This window comes from Siphateles boraxobius, unplaced genomic scaffold, assembly GCF_051911475.1.
Source record: "Siphateles boraxobius isolate OS27281-9 unplaced genomic scaffold, OSU_SipBor_1 11, whole genome shotgun sequence".
Taxonomy (NCBI): Eukaryota; Metazoa; Chordata; class Actinopteri; order Cypriniformes; family Leuciscidae; genus Siphateles; species Siphateles boraxobius.
Window position 1 is genome coordinate 9164480 of NW_027508711.1, and position 18514 is coordinate 9182993.

At 43.2% G+C, this 18514-nt stretch overlaps 1 protein-coding gene across 2 annotated transcripts in view; it reads right to left on the minus strand.

Moving 5' to 3' along the window:
* plrdgb (PITP-less RdgB-like protein) overlaps nucleotides 1-18514 on the minus strand; it is a 156631-nt gene that overhangs the window by 52910 nt on the left and 85207 nt on the right. For both annotated transcript variants that reach the window (XM_077195253.1, XM_077195245.1), the window contains exons 4-5: nucleotides 6658-6728; nucleotides 6356-6576 (exon numbers count right to left, since the gene is read on the minus strand). In XM_077195253.1, coding sequence (XP_077051368.1) covers nucleotides 6356-6576; nucleotides 6658-6728 — 292 coding nt within the window. The remainder of the gene's footprint in view (nucleotides 1-6355; nucleotides 6577-6657; nucleotides 6729-18514) is intronic.

Here is an 18514-nt window from a genome sequence, read left to right on the forward strand (position 1 = left end):
CCTATAAATTTTATATACAAATTTGATATGTAGATTGATTTAGATGTATTTTTAGCTAAATGTGCTTTAAAGGTGCAGTGTGTGACTTTTAGCGACATCTAGCGGTTTGGTTGCGAGTTTACACTAAGGGCTCAGCCCACCGAAAACGGGACAAACATCGTCGTCTGAGACGGCAGAGAATAGCCAGAGTAAACCAAGTTTCTGTACCACAGTCCATTATAAACGACACCATGGATAAAGTTTACAAAGCCATAGTCAGGTGAGGATCAAGGGTCTTAATACGTAATATAATAATAGTAATTAGTTGATTGTCTCACGAACGTAACCAGCACATTTCTCCCCACATAGAAAACCCATAATACAGCGAGGGAGAAGAACCACATGAAACTATGCAACTATATATTTTTTCTAACAGGGTAGTAAAAGTTTAGCTGGCTAATATGAGCTGTTACTGTAGCTGAGCTGGTTACAGCGTTAAGCCTTGTTTATACTGGACGCGTCCGCATGAGCCCAAAGGTGCGTGCGGCAAAAATAACGTGATTGTAGCAGCGCGCGCGCCTCCGCATCCCCTAGACACCATTTACTACACACAATAGGCTTTTTTTCTCTGATTTTGGAAACTCGATCGACTTAAAATGCTTCCAAGATCGACGGGTTGGTGATTCCTGTAACTGTTTTACGGTCAATGACAAGAGTGCTAATCAGCTGTCTCACGAACGTAACCAGCACATTTATCCACACATAGCAAAGCCATAACACAGCGAGGGAGAAGAATTAAGTTACATGAAACAATCCAACTACATATTTTACACCACTGACAAGGGAAAAGTCATTACTCACGGTGTTTATGGCTAGCTTCTAGCTTTCTGCGGCTTCTCTTTCAAGGTAGTGACGAAACGCGCTCTGTAACGCTGTTTGTTCGCTTTCGGCTACGGTAGAAACATGACGTCACAATATGTCGACCTTCATTGAAGGGGATTCCCGCGCCTATGTAGATATAAATGCCTCATTCTAAGGTAATAAAAACATTACGGTTTATTAAGTAAGTTCTTTATACACTACTGAACACATAGTTATGGATGTCATATTGCATTTCTGTTAATAGATACTCAAATTTTTTACACATTGCACCTTTAAAGGACAGATCAGGTCATCCCTGTCTCGATATCTGAAAGAGCAGGATGTCTAATTAACATACTAAAGCTCCTCTATCTTTAATCAGGCCAGTTTCCTGTCACAGAATGTGGTGGTTTGATTGATAGACCGGAGCTGTTCAATATTTTTTATGATTTCCTTTTGCCTACATCAACAGCGACAGCTATTCCTATGAGACAATGATGGAAGTTGTGTCTGTAATCAGATACAGATTGATTGCTAAACAGGTGAGTCCTTTAAATTAGACGGAACAAATAATTGAGTAAAGGAGATAAAAATCATGGAAATAAGTTGTCTTGTGCATGATAATAATTTAGCCCTTTTTATGAGCAATGAGTCTTATTTTCTGTTTAGTTCATGACCAATATCATTATTATTCTTGTCTGAATGTTCCCATCTGCTCAGAAATGGAAAACTGGCAAGAGGCTACAAAGACAATGTCCAAAAGTCATCATGTAAAATTCATTGTGCTTTGACTGGGCATGTGGCCTTGTATGCTCCTGCTCCAGTGTTTCTGACAGAAAAACGTGATTCTGACATATTTCGACCTTTTTGTATGATGAAATTTATTATCATTTAATGGAAGTAAATTAATCTTTGTAGTTCTCTGAAAAAACAACTGAACGTTTTACATAGAAATTACAATTTTCCCCCAGGGTTCAAAAGTCTTTAGAAGACATTTTCATTTTCAAGTCTCTCTGATCTGAAATGTTCATGCTGGCAACTTAGCATGACTCCAAAGGGCAGATCAAAAGGTTCATTTAACTGTCAGTTAGAGTTGTGAATATAATTTAAGAATTTAAATGGTCAGGTAAGAGCTTGAAATTCTAAAATCTTGGCATCTGACACAGTCAATAAAGGTTAATAGGTTCATGGATGCTCTCCAAGAACAACAAGACACCATGTCCAGATAATATACCGGCAGAAGCTCTTAAAGCCGATATAGACATATATCTATAGATATAACATCCTCGCAAATAGTATATGACCTGTTTGGTAGGATCTGGAAGGAAGGAGACCTGCCTGGGGAATGAAAGGAAGACCATTTGGTAAAAATACCCAAGAAAGGCAACCTAAGCCTCTGCGACAACTACAGGGGTATAATGCTTCTATCCATACCAGGCAAAATCCTAAACCGGATAAAATTGCAAGGCCTCAAGGCAGCAGTGGGCGCAGAGCTTAGAGACAACCAAGCTGGATTCAGGCAAAATAGATCATGTGCCGACCAAATAGCAACCCTGCAAATCATCCTTGAGCAGTCACAAGAGTTTAAGTCACCACTCTACATGGTATTTCTGGACTGCGATAAAGCATTCAACAGCCTGGATAGGGAAGTGCTCTGGCAACTGATGAGACACTATGGCATACCAGAGAAGTTCACCACCATCATCAAGAACACCTATTCGAGAATGCAATGTAGAATCATACATAAAGGCCAGCTGACAGGGGCTTTTCACATCACAAGAGGAGTAAGGCAAGGCTGCTTACTTTCCCCATTACCATTCCTCTTAGTGGTAGACTGGATCATGTGGCAAGTCACGGACAACAGGCACAATGGGATCCAGTGGACCCTGTTCACACAACTGGACGACCTAGACTTAGCAGATGATATCACATTACTGTCCCAAAATCACCAACAAATGCAAGAGAAATTGAGAGAGGTAGAACAGAAGGCAGTCGAGACAGGACTCCATATTAGCATACGAAAGACCAAAGTGCTCAAGGCCAATACAAAGAGACTGGCCAGCTTGATGGTTAACCACCAACCACTAGAGGATGTCAACTCCTTCATTTACCTGGGAAGTGAGGTAGCGAGTGATGGCGGATCAGAAGGAGATGTAAAAAGGAGAATAGGCAAGGCAAGAGATGCATTTGGCATAATGGGTGCCATATATAGAGCATGTAACATTACACTGAAGACCAAAATACGGCTATTTAACTCAAGCATAAAAACCATACTCCTCTACGGATCTTAGACGTGGAAAACAACAAATAATCTCCTGAAAAAGCTCCAAGTCTTCACCAACCACTGCTTCAGACGTATTCTTAATATCAGATGGCCAGATAAAATAAAGAACGAAGAGCTGTGGGGAAGAGCAAAGCAGCCTGCAATAGAATTGGAAATAAAGAAACGAAAATGGGGATGGATTGGGCACACATTGCAGAAACCGAAGAATTCCATTAAATTCCAAGCCCTGTAGTGGAACCCACAGGGCAAACGTGGTAGAGGGAGACCAAGAAACACCTGGAGGAGTAGTGTCACAGCCGAGATGGAAAGAGCTGGCTACAGCTGGCAAGATCTGGAGAAGCTGGCACAGAACAGGACGAGGTGGATAAATATTGTCAGTGGCCTATGCTTCTCCTTGGAGTATCAGGCCTAAGTAAGTAAGTAAGTGAAGCAATGTTCAGGGAAGAAGGAGGCGGGAACCGGCGAACATTCAAAATACTTTATTAAAATAAAACAAACAAACCAAAAATACCGCCAGCAGCCCCTCGCGGACGACTGCTGGCTACCGAAAATAAAACACAAATACAAAAACCAAACACACGCCTGTTCCTCTCTCGATCATCAACGTCGTCGCTCCTCCTTTATGCTTCCGCTCCTCCTTGAGAGATGCGAGACCGGTGTGCTTCACAGGTGCTGCTCATTAGCAATCACACCACCGGCCTCGCGCCGTTCTCTCACGTCCCTCGGCCGTCCTGTTCGCCACAGTAGGGTTCATGGATTGGAATGGGCATCTTAAGGAATTTAACAAACAAGGTTCCATTAACAATTCTAAGTTGTAGTTTTAATAAAAAAAACTTGGGAGGGGGGAGAGAAATGCAATTCCATTGCCAAACATTTTAGAAGAAAATCTTACAAATTCTTGTTAGTTTAATAATATACTGACAAAACTAATAATGTGTATCTTTCTACAAATTATCATACGACCAGCCAGATTTAAAAATATTGGTCTTGACATGTATATGTTTGATTCGCTAAAAAGAACCATCATTCGGAATCGGGAATCTATTGTAAACTGGTCATGCTGTATGGTTTTGATTCACTAAAAAGATGAGTAATTTATATATAACTTGGTAGGACCACACTAGTCGTGCTATATGAGATAGATTCGCTAAAAAGAACTGACTTATTAGAGTAATTTATTTGGTAATTGGCTGGACTACACTGGTCAAGCAGCATGATTTATTCACTAAAAAGTACTAGCTCTTAGATTGGGAATTGGTTCGACATGTCATGTGGATGACGGATGAACCCAGGCGCAGACAGTATCCAATCACAGAACATTTATTGTAGACAGAAAACAGGGAAAAACAAAACCCACGAGGGGGTAAAACAAGGACAACTCTGACGGGGGAAGACTAAACTAGACTAACACTTGACAAACTAGACTATAAACTAATAACTAGTGATGTGTCCTCCCGTATCGAGACTTCGAAGCGTGTGCCGATTAATCCGGGATGATTTCTGTGAAGCGCGTATCGAGGCTTGTGTCGGTGACGAATGCGGTGACGTTTGAAGCCTCGCGAGCCGCCTGTACCACGTGACTGCTTCAGGAAGTGGTTCGCGGTTTGGCGGTCTATTTGAAATATAAGGGCCAGCAAAATGCAATGGATTCCCCCTCACATTTTGCGGACTTGGGACTTTGCGAGTTTGTTAGCGATCTATTCAAGCTTCTTTTTTTGCGATGGAACCATGCGATGTCATTATAATCACACTGCACGTTTTACATTTATTGTGTACTTGATGGCACAATAGAGCAAATGAAGCACCATGAAGCTTCGGCACATGAGTGAACCAATTGGATGGAATGCTTCAATGCTTTATGAAGCTTCATCTCGCCATCACTACTAATAACAGAAACAGGATCAGTAATACACTAGACAAAACTCTCAAAAGGTACTCACAGGAAAGTTAGCAAAGACTCACACAACATATGACAGTCAAACAATGAACCGACACAGGACAGCAAACACAAGGGGATTATAAAGGGAACACTAATGACAAGGACAGGTGAAACTGACTAGACAATAATGACAAGACGAGGGTAACAAGGGGGCGGAGTTACATAACAAGACAACACAAGCACATGGCCCAAATGACAGACCATGCGCTTGTACACGAAACCAGATTCTGTCATGATCCTGCCTCACGACCAGGGAAAATCAAGAACACTAAGGCAGAATCATGACAGGACAATATTTCTAATGCTGTATGGTTTTGACTCACTGAGAAAGTCGTGAAGTCAGACACTTTCTGCTTCCCGTAGTGAGCTGTGTTTGCATAATTTACCACAGCTGAAGTGGAATAAATAAATGTTTTGCCAAATACACATTTCAGAGACATTCTCATTCAATACTTTAATTACTGCTTAAAACAGTGTCGGTTTGTATAAGAATAAAGTTCAATAAAGCATGTTTTTATGGACATATTTCATATGTATGTGCTCATATTTCTTAAGTCTTCTTCAAAGTATATATTTGCAAATAAGGCTGAGCGATATGTCTGATCATGAACGTGCTTGCATGATGAATTATTCTGATACACAGATAATGTAGACTGAAAATTCTAAGAAGAATGGACAAACAAGTAACTGTGCCTTTATTTTTTCTTTGTTAAACTGATGTTTGTTATTTGGTGTTCTCATAAACGTAATGAAAATATAATTTGAACTTTTAAATGTTCTTTCTAATTTTTCATTTAGACCATATAGACCAAGATATAATGCTTAATTGTTGATATTTTTAAGAATAATTTATCAAAATATATTTAATTTTTCATGATAGTTGCTAGTAAGCTCTAATGATAAGATATTTGTGAGTTTATGGTCATTATATTTTTTAAATATATTAAAGTGCCTCCAAGTGTTGTTTATTAGTTTTTTCTCCGCTCACATTTTATTCGTTTTTTGGCTGTTGTCTCCCCTCTTCCCACCTTCTACAATCCCACTTTTCCACAGCTTTACACAACAATTTCTTTAGTTTTTTTGTTCAAATCTGAGGTGTGAACGACCAGTACTAAACTGGACACTTTATATGAGTAAAATTACTAGGTGCACCATTAAATTGCCAGGTGAAAGTTTGTAATTCTTGACATTGAAAACCCATCCAAGGCTAAGCATGAGTCTTTCAGCATGAACATAATCATTAAGAAGAATTAGCATATTTAGTCTTTACATTTTTGTACATCTTTACTTACTTTGAGACCAGGGAGAAGGCATCAGCACACACGGGCGTGCAGGGCACCAGTCTGACCAGCATGCTGTCTGCTGCCGCTTGGAAGTGTGCCCGAGCCACACGCTCCAACACGGACGCCAAAGTGGCAGCATCACCCGCCTTCCCTCCAGGATCACCACCTCCAGAATCCAAGATATGACCTCCATGAATCACCAGGATGAGTAATTGTGTCCTGCATTTTCTCTGCAGGAGGGTGAAAGAGATGAAATGAGTAAAAACTGAAAGAATAATTCAATGTAATTAGAAGAGGTAATGAAGACTAACCTCCATGTCTTCCAAACCATCCACACTGCTCTGTGGCGCACATCGAGGATGCCGCAGCCTGTACAGGCTCTCTAGTGGTCAATGAGAGACAGAGAGAACTTAATGGTGCTCTACAGCAATTTCCACCTAAAACCATCCATCTTATTGATGACTGATGGGACAGTCGTATTTCTCTAAGAAGAACCTTGGTTTGGGGAGAAAATTACAACATACATTTTTGCTTATCTATTTATGAAGTGTTGTGTGAAATGTAGGATAATTATTCTCTTTAATTCTCAATTCACATCTGTAGCTTTTAGAAACATGTAGCAGAAAGGAGTAGTTGAGGTGAGGATCTGTTTGCGTTTTATTTCCGGAACCACAGGGCTAGACAGATATATAAACCTACTTTTTCAAACTTCTCCTAGACCGTTTGTCCGATTTTCACCAAAATCTAATCGTATTATCTCCAGAACGTGCCGACTAAAAGTTATGTGAGAAAAATTTGTGACAATAGACAAAATCTATTGCAATACCTTGACATTTTGACACCAAACTTTGTATGCGTCATTGTCACCTCACTCTGACCACACCACATACATTTCGTAACTGCGCCTCCTATTGTTCAAAAGTGATAATCCATTAAATCATATTTTTAGGTAATGCATATGATTTTTCAGCCATTTTTCCTATATTAATCTTTAAATGTCTTTACTTGCTCATTGCTGCAGAGTGTCATTTGACACTCCCAGCCATGTTGGCATGTCTTATCCTCTTCTTGCGCTTGGCCCCGCTAATGGCCGCTCGCAGCTATATTTAAAATTGTTTTTATTTTAACTTAAAATCCTAATTCCTCCCAAGAATAACCTATATTATAGTCCTCTCGTTTGAGGACAATATTTCATTTGAACTGGTGCAGAACTGCAGGTAAAATAATATTAACTAATATTGTGATTGGCCCATATTTAGCCTTTTTAAAGAGCACTAAAGGTTTTCTGTCAGTACTCAATTGCTCTTTGCCAGTCAATGTCAACCTCAAAAGGAATCACTGCTCACGCTGCTGGAGGCTGTGTCCAAACTGTCTCAGAATTAAAACAGCAAGACAATCTTCATCTGTTTGTGGCACTGTGTGGGGCTAGAGAAAATGGGGATTAATAAATAATGTAAGAAACCTTTGCTTGTAAACAAGCTGTTTATGTAAAAGTCTTTCCCTAAGCTCCAACTCCAACTTCATTTTACTGAATAACACCATTAAAAAGTCATGTCAGCTCAGCACTTATAGGTAGCCATAGCTATAGACAAACATTAAGACAATTTCTAATATATGCATCTATTTAAGCAATATCCCACTCTCAAGAGCACTGTCAAAGTCCCTAAGCTCAGTTCACATATTTGTATTTTCAAAACTGGACAGCTAGTCACGCAAATTAAAGGTGCAGCAAGTGATTTCTGAGAAACGCAATTGAAAGTGGTTCGGACCAAGAACCACAACACACTTAACAGTAAGGGGCGTGTCCACTAATGATGGGGGGGGGGGGGGGGGGGGGAGAAACACTGTAGAAAAAAAGAGACGGCTGAAAGACATTACAAAAGAGGTAAGAGGTAAGGGCTCTCTTTAGGGCCATTAAGACCAGAGAGAGGTCCCAAGAGGGGAGGCCGAGGAGGATTCAGTCTCCTGGTGCCTTTCAGGAACCTGATGACCAGGTCGTGCTTCCCCACAGACTTACCGTCTACTGCATCGTGATGTGGCGATAGCGGCCACATACACATTTAAGGTGGAGGGTGCAACGAGTTAGCTCAAAGAAGAAATATTAATAATAAATCATCACTTTTTATGATTAATTATGAATATTTGGGTCAGCTAACTGGATTAACTTGCTGAGGCTAGATTATTATTACAATCAATTAATCAGTTCGTCCAAAGAACTCTGTTGATAATTAATTTATTCTAAGAAAAGGGTATCTTTCATGGCCACAGAAAAATTATTATTTCTTAGCACGTACAGAGCGCTTAGAGCATGTAACAAGATCAAGATCGTAAAATAAACTTTGTTGCAAGCAAAGGGTCAGAACCAAATACATATTGTGCACAAGTTTTATTAACAAACTCACGAAAATGTAAGACTGGAAAATTGTAAGAATGTAGGAGAAGCCTCCTCTCTGAGAGAACAAAGGAAATTACCATTACCACCTTCAGAATCATTCTAATTTACATCTCTTTCCCTCGACCCCTACTCGTGGTGAGATCTCCCAAACTCACACAAAAATCGAAATGGTTTAATGTGAATCATTATCATGGAGTTTTATACATGTTTGGTATTATTTGAAATGTCTCAGTGCGACTGGTACAAATGTCTCATTCCCAAAGAAGTAAACCAAAAGGTAATAAAGTTCTTAAGAAGTTTAGAAATATCTTCCACACTGGAGGGTGTGTCTTTGAGTTAACACCTTCTGACCATTTGACTGAATGCAAATTTCCACTGCTAGCAAATGGTTACTTGCAGGTAAATTTCCACTGTGAACCATGTCTAGATTTGAAAGGAGGTCTGGGTATATAATGAAATGCAGTGAGAGCTTGGAGCTTTTTTCTGTATACAGATCAGCCTGTGAGGTCGAGAGTCGAGTCTCTCTGCCTCACGTATTTCTTGTCGGGGTAAATATTTTCCTCTTTGAGCATTTGATGTTTTGCATTGATTGATTATCTTTAAATTGATTATGAAATTGTAATGATACATTTACCTGACATATTTAATTGTAATATTTGATCATTCTAATTGACTTTGACATTATTTTCATTCAAGAGTTTAAAAGAATAGTAAAACATTCACTGACATTTAAGCTGCACAGATATCATTAAAACCCTTTTCAAGTCAGATGAAATAACGAGTTAATACATATGACAAAATGTATTGAATTTAACCAAAAATACTTTGCCGCGAGAAAAGACAGTAACACGCAGAGCCCTTCCGTGCTGATCAGACGACCCCCATTGGCCTGATCGAGCGCAACTTACAAACACATAACTAACATACAAACAATTAAACATACATGGGTAGATGGTAAATGACAGAATGAAACTGGAAATAAAATGAAGCTATGGAAAAGATTAATTGAACTTGAAAAGAACCATCAGCTTATTATTTTAAGAGCACCTCATTACATGTCTACTTGCATGGCCTTTGCAGTGAAAGCATTTCTTGTTCCAGAAAAAGTTGCACTGATGGTTCCGTGAGTGTCAAACGTTGAAGTTGCAATTGTTTTCTTCTCTGTTGGATGAAAAAGATATGATGAACTTGCATGGTTAGTTCGACTCTGTTCTGGTTGAAATTTCTATCTCTCTCCATGAGCACATGGCTGGTTGTGAGTCAAGGCCTGCTGCCCTGGGACCTGCTGAGGCCACTCAGAACAGCACAGCACCCCGAACGGCCCGAGACGGCCAAGAGAGGGAAGTGCTCGTGTAGATGCAATTTAAAGCCCGAGAAAGGTCCCATCTCCAAGGTTTGCCTCGACCAATAAGAAAGGTGGAATTTCCAAGCGGAAGAATTTGATTTATGGATCTTTTGTTTCAAGCGTGCTCATTTGCATGGGCAGCTGGATTGGTTTCTGATGAAGAAACTATGAAAGATTCTTGTAATACTAATATGTTGCGCAGCTATCGACATATTATATACACGATCATTTCAAAGTACCAATTTATAAAGACCAAACATGGTATAGGTGAGGTTACATTAATGAATGGTTCTATTATAAAATACACAGTATAAAAAAAATAATAATACTAGTATTAAAAGACTCTACACAAGACATTAAATTATCACACAATTTCCTGAGATGCATGTTCATTTATTGATCAGTTCGTCTATAAATTAATGCAAAATCTGTTTTAGGGCTGTGGGTCTGTTCTATGGCCTCTGCTTTTTCCACGTGACCACATTTTTAACAGCAATAAAACCAACTTATCTGATCGTAGTCATGGTAACCAAGACCCTTCTTGCCCTTGTTGGGGGGATGGGACCATAGATCCCAGAGTGAGTTTTAAAGATTATTGTCTGATTTGTCTCCGTTCGTTACAAGGGAGACAGCCTTTGCTCTCCCTCTTCTTGTAGGAAAGAAAGCACAACTTTGATCAGGCTTCTACGGGGGTCTTTACTGTAGGTAGAACACCAACTAAGATACTCTACTTCAATGCGTAAAAAAAGACTCTTCATCTAGAGTCCCGTAAAATGCGGGACTCTAGATGAAGTGATAGTGTCTACCACTGCTTGGGGTAGGCCACTTCAGTCCTCCATGTCCTATCAAGAGACCACATGTGGGGGTTCCAGAGGTCTGGACGCGGGTGCCAAATGGTCCCTGAGAAAACAGGTCTTTCCTCAGGGGAATCCTCCAGGAAGGGACTGTCAAGACCTGCTTGAACCATCAAGACCTGCTCATTGTCCTCCCTGACCTTGCACAGTGTCTGTGCAAGCAGTCTTATTGGGGGAAACATGTACTTGCGTAGGCACCAAGGCCAGATGTGTGCCAGTGCATCCGTGCTGAGGGTCCCCTCTGTCAGGGAATAAAATAACTGGCAGTGAAACGTATCCTGAGACGCAAACCTGGCAGTCCTGAAACAATTGCAAATCAGCTGGACCATCCACTCTCGCCTGGATGTGGGCTGTCGTGAGAGCTCGTCGGCTGCATGATTCTTTCGGCTGGTCGCTTCTGACTCTATAGGAGGAGATGACGGGTGAGTTGTGACATACGACCGGAGAGTAGACCACCTTGACTGTTGTATACACAACATTAAACGTGTTGTTCGTCCCGACCAAGACATGCTTTCCCCCCAAGAATGTCTGAAAAAATACTGCTAGCACTCGATGCAATTGATATGCCACTGCAGTCAAGGTCCTGTCCAGGAGCCTGAGGCTGTAAGTCCATCGCATACAGCACCCTAGCCCGTGCAGGAGGCATCTGTTGAGAAAACAACATGACTGGACACTTGTTCTAGGGGAACTCCTGCCTATAGAAAAGCAAGGTCTGACCACTGGCTGAAAGAACAGCGACAGATCTGTGTGATTACCACCCGATGTGTGCTGCTCATATAACTCGAGGGGATTTACTGCGGCTGCCATATGCCCCAGGAGCCTCTGAAATAGTTTCAGTGGAACCGCTGTCCTCCCCCTGAACAATCTAAATAGCAAATTTAATATTAATACTTGAGTCAATAATCAAAGTAAACTTTACTCTAGTGTGTACAGTTTTATCTGCTTGTTTGGTACATCATAAATTATAATCACAGTTCATTTGTAAAATTAGTTATAATTACATTTATTCTAGCTCTGGAGGAGATGGTTTCACATTTGTGATTTTACATTTCACCAGCAGTGATGGCCTGATGAAGACTGCTGGAGATGTAAATGAGCTTGTTTAATCAGAACAGTATAACAGCACTGGAGAAACCAGGATCAAAACAAAAGCCTGAGCACACAAACACATCCAGTAAGCATAATAAAGATGTCAGATATTATCCATCGGGGGGAAAAAAGCTGAAAAATACATTGTGCTATTTATGTGACCACGGTGTATGCAAAAAGGTGGGTTGCAACATATCCGATGCATGGGCCAACACAAGGAAGTGTGCCAAAATTTTGTCCGTGTTACTGTGTTATTGTGTCTGTGGGTTGGTGGGGCTAAAGTTTGTGTCACAAACTTGGCCAAATAATTGGGTAGTTGTTGACCTAATAAAGTCTCATTCTGTTTATTTTTCAGAACTTTTATTGGTTTTGTCCCAGTGCTCAAATGTGATCCACAGCTCTGACTTTTTTACTTCTTGCTACCACTTTCACTCGCTTCAGTGCACTACTCGTGAATTAGTGAGAGGTCACCGGTGTTTTCTGAAGCCTACTGTGCTCAGGTGTGTTTGTATTCACAGTATAATTGAACGGAAATGTGGGTTCTCATGCCAGAAGACTCAAGTTTTGTTTGTTGGGCTCTAAATAAGGTAATTCAGCTTGTATCCTATCTATTTAATTCATAAATTGGGTCATGCTTAAATCCTCTGGTGTGGAAATAAATGAATAAACGAATAAATAAAAGGTTTAGTTAAGTGGCAAGATGCATCCCTGCTCTCTTTAAATCTAAAATATGTTCCAGATTTCTAAACTGTGAAATGAAAACGGATAATTGTTAGCGGTAATCCTCTCTCGCTCTGTCTGTCTCAGTCCTATCTCTTTCCCTGTCTCTTTATAATCTGTGACCTTACCATCATGAAAAGCAAAATAACCAAATCCACATGATATTAAGTTTCTACACTGCTCAAAGCCATCCATAAATCTGTTCTCTTGTTCCCTTTCAAGGGAACTCGAGCTGCGTTGAGACGCGGTGGGAACGCTCTGCGTGATTGCGTCGTGAAGCACGTGTATAATCTGTCCAATGGAAGAGCGAGACGTCATAGGCGGTGACGTCATAGACCAGGAAGCTATAAAGCACACCAGAAAACAGACCGCGACAGCTTCTGTTGCCTTCAGCAAGCGATCTGTGTATTCTGTCCTTGTCATATTTATTGTTGTCTGTCAAGTTGCAATATATATATATATTATGGCAAAAGAGAGCAAGCAGCTTTTGTGTTGTTCCCTGCCCACGTTATATCACGGATGGGGAGACACACATCAGCTTTTTGTTACTATTTGGGAGTGGAGCATGCCACAGTCAGTTCTCGAGGGGGCTGACTGTGAGCATTGCGAGAAGCTGTCCGTGAGGACGCTCCGCTCCCGCCGGGCGTTCCCCGCCGGTTCGGTTCGCGCTCCCCGCGCGGGTCCCGCTGTTGCCGATGCACGGCGGCAACTCGCATTTTGGGGTTCGCAAACGGATCTGACAGCGGGGGTTGGGACAGGCCCCGCCCTATCTCAGCTTTCACCTGCCAGATCCAGTGCTGGCGATTTCCAGTTCCGAGGAATTGGTATCGTTAGTGTTTTGTTTAGAAAAAGAGAACAAAACAAATAAAGATATTAAGAAAAGGCAGATGTTTGAGTTTTCAATAAATGAATAAATAAGTAGGCTCATAACTCTGTTGAATAAAGAGGAGCTTTAAAAGGAGGTTTATCTAGTGCTGTTGCTAGTTAAATATTTTCTGGCCAGCTGAACATTATGAGAGTGAAAATAAAAAGAGTTTATTAGATGAAATAAATCTAAAAACAGAAAAACTCTGTATCTCAGCCTCCTCGTCGGGGACTGCCGTTTTTTCCCTATCTCCACACCACACTGAGGTGTCCAGATCGTGGAATAAGTCGGTTTCTATTTTATGTGTTTAATGCCCAACGTCTAACTATAGTAATGCTATGGGTATTAAGTATCATGGTATGACAGTGCCTCGGGTTAAAGAGACGCTTGCTAGCTTTCTCTCTCCCGAGTCGGCGTCATCATTTTTAACCCCGACGTTTCCCACCAGCCATCTAAATAAAAAATTTTAGTAGGCAACTGCAGCAATGTTCAGGGAAGAAGGAGGCGGGAACCGGCGAACAATCAATATATACTTTATTTCAAATAAAATAAAAAAACTAAAATACCGCCAGCAGCCCCTAGCGGACGACTGCTGGCTTACCCAAAATAAACATAACGGCCAGCAGCCCCTCGCGGACGACTGCTGGCTAAAATAAAACACAAAAACCTAACACAACTAAAACACAGGCCTGTTCCTCTCTCGATCATCAACGTCGTCGCTCCCCCTTTATGCTTCCGCTCCTCCGTGAGAGATGCGAGACCGGTGTGCTTCACAGGTGCTGCTCATTAGCAATCGCACCACCGGCCTCGCGCCGTTCTCTCACGTCCCTCGGCAGTCCTGTTCGCCACAGCAACGCTGGTGGGTAAATTATAAAGACATGGATGAATGTGAGGTTGTCAGCACTGACGCTATTCGAGAATTGCGTCGTGCAAAAACAGATAAACTATACTGGGGAGGGACGGTTTCGAGAAATCGTTTCTCCTCTGCGTCCTCTGGGTGGCGACTCTCTGAGGAGGGCCGCAGCACGGCCAGTTCGGTTGTTTTCCTGCTGGTGGCCACGGAGTGATATATTTATATATATATATATACGTTTTTCTGATTTAAAAGTAAAGAAAAATAAGATAAAATTATGTCTGTTCTTCTGGACGCTCCGCTTTAAAAAAAAAACTAGGAATAAACCGTTCAGCGGCGTTCCAGAGGTTTCTTCCTCACCAATCTAATGTTCCTGAGACTGCTGGGCAGAGCAGTCTCAGTCTACTAAGCTCCTCGCAGCACAGAGTGCAAGAACGAGCATCGCCATTTGGGCTCCTCCACAATCGAAGGGGACTTGGGTGGCGGTAGCAGTCTTGCCAGTTAGAGATATGCAAGATCTGAGGACTATTTTATCTCTAATTGTTTCTCTTCGGCGCCCTCTGGGGTGCGACTCTCTGAGGAGGGTCGCAGCGCTGCCAGTTCGGTTTTCCTGCCGGTTCGCCGTTAAGGACACCAAGGTGTCAGTGTCCCCAAACGATCCTCCGAGGGGGGTCGTAGAGCAGTCAGTTCGGTTTCCCTGCCGGTTTGCCGCTTCAGGGTGCCGAGGTGCCTGCTTTTTCCAATGATCCTCCGAGGAGGGTCGTTGGAACTAAGTTATTTAAAGGGAGGCAAGATCTGAGGACTGTCGTCATCTCTAATATAGCTTCTGAGGGCTCCTCCGGGGCAGGGACGGTTTTGAGAAATCGTTTCTCCTCGGCGCCCTCTGGGGTGCGACTCTCTGAGGAGGGTCGCAGCGCTGCCAGTTCGGTTGTTCCCTGCCGGTTCGCCGTTCAGGGCACCGAGGTGTCAGCGTCCCCATACGATCCTCCGAGGAGGGTCGTAGAACGGTCAGTTCGGTTGTTCCCTGTTGGTTCGCCGCTTCAGGGCACCGTAGTGACTGTTCAACCAAATCCAGAGGCCAGTCTTGAGAGACTGGTTCCCCTAGTAGAATTTCTGGCAGAGTGGAAACTACTGCCACATATTTCTCGGTGGGTCCTGCACACTATAGAAAAGGGTTCAGAATTCGGTTCTTGTCCCCCCAGATTTCTAGGGGTCCTCCCCACTGTGGTGGACCCCGAGCAGGCTTTGGTTATGGAGCAGGAAGTACTGACACTTCTGCAAAAGGAGCTGTAGAAGGGGTTCCTCCTCCCGGCAGACAGTCAGGGTTTTACTGCCATTACTTCATTGTTCCGAAAGAGGATGAGGGGTTGCGTCCTACTCTAGACCTGCGTCAATTAAACAGCAGGTTTCAGAATCTTAAGTTCAAAGTATGCTTACGCTAAATATGATTGTGTCACAGATTCAGTCCGAGGACTGGTTTGTCAAAATAGACTTAAAGGACGCTTACTTATCTATCCATCCTCATCACAGGAGGTTCCTGAGGTTTGCTTTCAGGGGCGAACCATACCAGTATCGGGTTCTTCCATTCGGCCTAGGTTATCACCCCACACCTTTTACAATATGCGTGGATGCAGCTCTGGCTCCTCTGAGATTCCAGGGCATTCGCGTATTAAATTATATCGATGATTGGTTGATTTTAGCTCAGTCCGAGCTTTTGGCAGTTCAACATCGAGATGTCGTTCTGTCCCACATAAGGAGGTTGGGGTTGCGGCTCAACACCAAAAAGAGTGTACTCCTCCCAGCTCAGAGGACCACTTTCTAGGTGTATTATGGGATTCGACAACAATGCAAGCACGTCTGTCTCCTGCACGTATTTCTGCGATTCTCACAGCCGTAAAGAATGTAAAACTAGGTCAGTCACTCACTGCAAACAGTCTCTGAGACTTTTGGGGCTCATGGTAGTTGCGTCTAACGTAGTTACTTTTGGCCTTCTGTACATGAGACCCCTGCAGTGGTGGCTCGGGACCAAGGGGTTTTCTCCGAGGGGAAATCCGTTTTCGCATGATCAAGGTCACGCGGCTATGCCTTCGTGCCTCGGTCATGTGGAAGAAACCTTGGTTCCTCACCCAGGGCCCAGTGCTGGGTGCTTCTTGTCGACGCGTCACGCTATCGACGGATGCTTCCCTCACAGGATGGGGGGCGGTCACGAGTGGCCGCTCGGTGAAAGGTCTTTGGCTGGGGCTCATGGTAGTTGCGTCCAACGTAGTTACTTTTGGCCTTCTGTGAATGAGACCCCTGCAGTGGTGGCTCGGGACCAAGGGGTTTTCTCCGAGGGGAAATCCGTATTCGCATGATCAAGGTCACGCGGCTATGCCTTCGTGCCTCGGTCATGTGGAAGAACCTTGGTTCCTCGCCCAGGCCCAGTGTTGGGGGCTTCTTGTCGACGCATAATGCTATTGACGGATGTTTCCCTCACAAGTCGGGGGCAATCATGAGTGGTTGGTCGGCGAAGGGTCCGGACAACACACTGATGGTCTCGTATATCAGAGCAGATATCCTGTTGAGGCAGGGGCTGTGGCCCGGGGAATGGAGACTTCACCCCGAGGTGGTGGAGCTTCTTAGGGAGAACTTCGGTCAAACTACAAGTCGACCTTTCGCATCGCTTGTACAATGCATTGCCCTTGTGGTTCTCCCTCACGCATCCAGCTCCGCTTGGACTGGATGTAATGTAATAGGTGTGGTTGCCACTACACCTATACGCTTTTCCCGATATCTTTGCTCCTGGGAGCTCTGGAGTTGTGGATACTGTGGGCTCGGCCTCTGAGGGGGCCCAGCTCATAGATTCAGGTTTCTCGACCGAGGTCGTGGAGACCATACTCCAGTCTAGAGCTCCCTCCACGAGAAGACTAATATGCTGTTCTCTTCCTGGTGCAGAGAACGCCTTCTGAATCTCATTTCTGCCCTGTTGGTACAGTACTTGATTTCTGTAATGAATGTTTCTTTGCTGGGCTATCTCTGAGGAGAGATCCTTAATTTCGTCTTCTCCGTGGTACATGAGGCTGAGGCCTGCACGTACTTGGATTTGCACCTGGTGGTGGTAGTATTTCTTCACCCCAGATCGGGATGTATTTCTAGGTCCCTACTAAATGTGCGGGTCATTTGTGCTCCAGGCCTTCTGTCCTCCACCTTTAATACCCCAGATCAGGAAAATCTTAAATCTGTTATGCCCTGTCCGGGCTTTGGATGCTTAGTTCCACAGAGCTGCTCAGTGGCGTTTATCAGAACAATTATTTGTCTGCTTCGGGTAACCTAAGATAGGTTGCCCTGCATCTAAACAGATAATGAGCAAGTGGGTAGTTGAGGCTATCTCACTTGCTTATGAAGCGGCCGGACAGCGTTCACCTGTGGCTGTTCAGGCCCATTCTACAAGGAGTATGGCTGCCTCTAGGCTTTAATTTCGGGTGTTTCCCTTCAGGATATTTGTAATGCGGCAGGCTGGTCCTCACCTCATACATTTGTCAGATTTTATGACCTACACCTCTCCACTCCCGGGGCTAGGTTGCTTGCTTCTAGTGTGCGCAAGGACTTCACACAGAACGGGCATTTGTCTTATGGCGTAGTGGGTATGGGGTTCCCACCGCGTCTCAACGCAGCTTGAGTTCCCTTGAAAGGGAACGTCTCAGGTTACGTATGTAACCCTGGTTACCTGAGAGGGAACAAGACGCCGCGTTCTCCTGCCATACTTCCTGCATGCCCTGATCAACTTGCTTCAGGCTTTTTCAGAAGCTGTCGCGGTCTGTTTTCTGGTGTGCTTTATAGCTTCCTGGTCTATGACGTCACCGCCTATGACGTCTCGCTCTTCCATTGGACTGATTATACACGTGCTTCACGACGCAATCACGCAGAGCGTTCCCACCGCGTCTCAACGCAGCGTCTCGTTCCCTCTCAGGGAACCAGGGTTACATACGTAACCTGAGACGTTTTCTCACATCTCAACACAACTAAAGCAAACACTGCTATTTAACTCATTGTTTGTGGCTGAGAAAC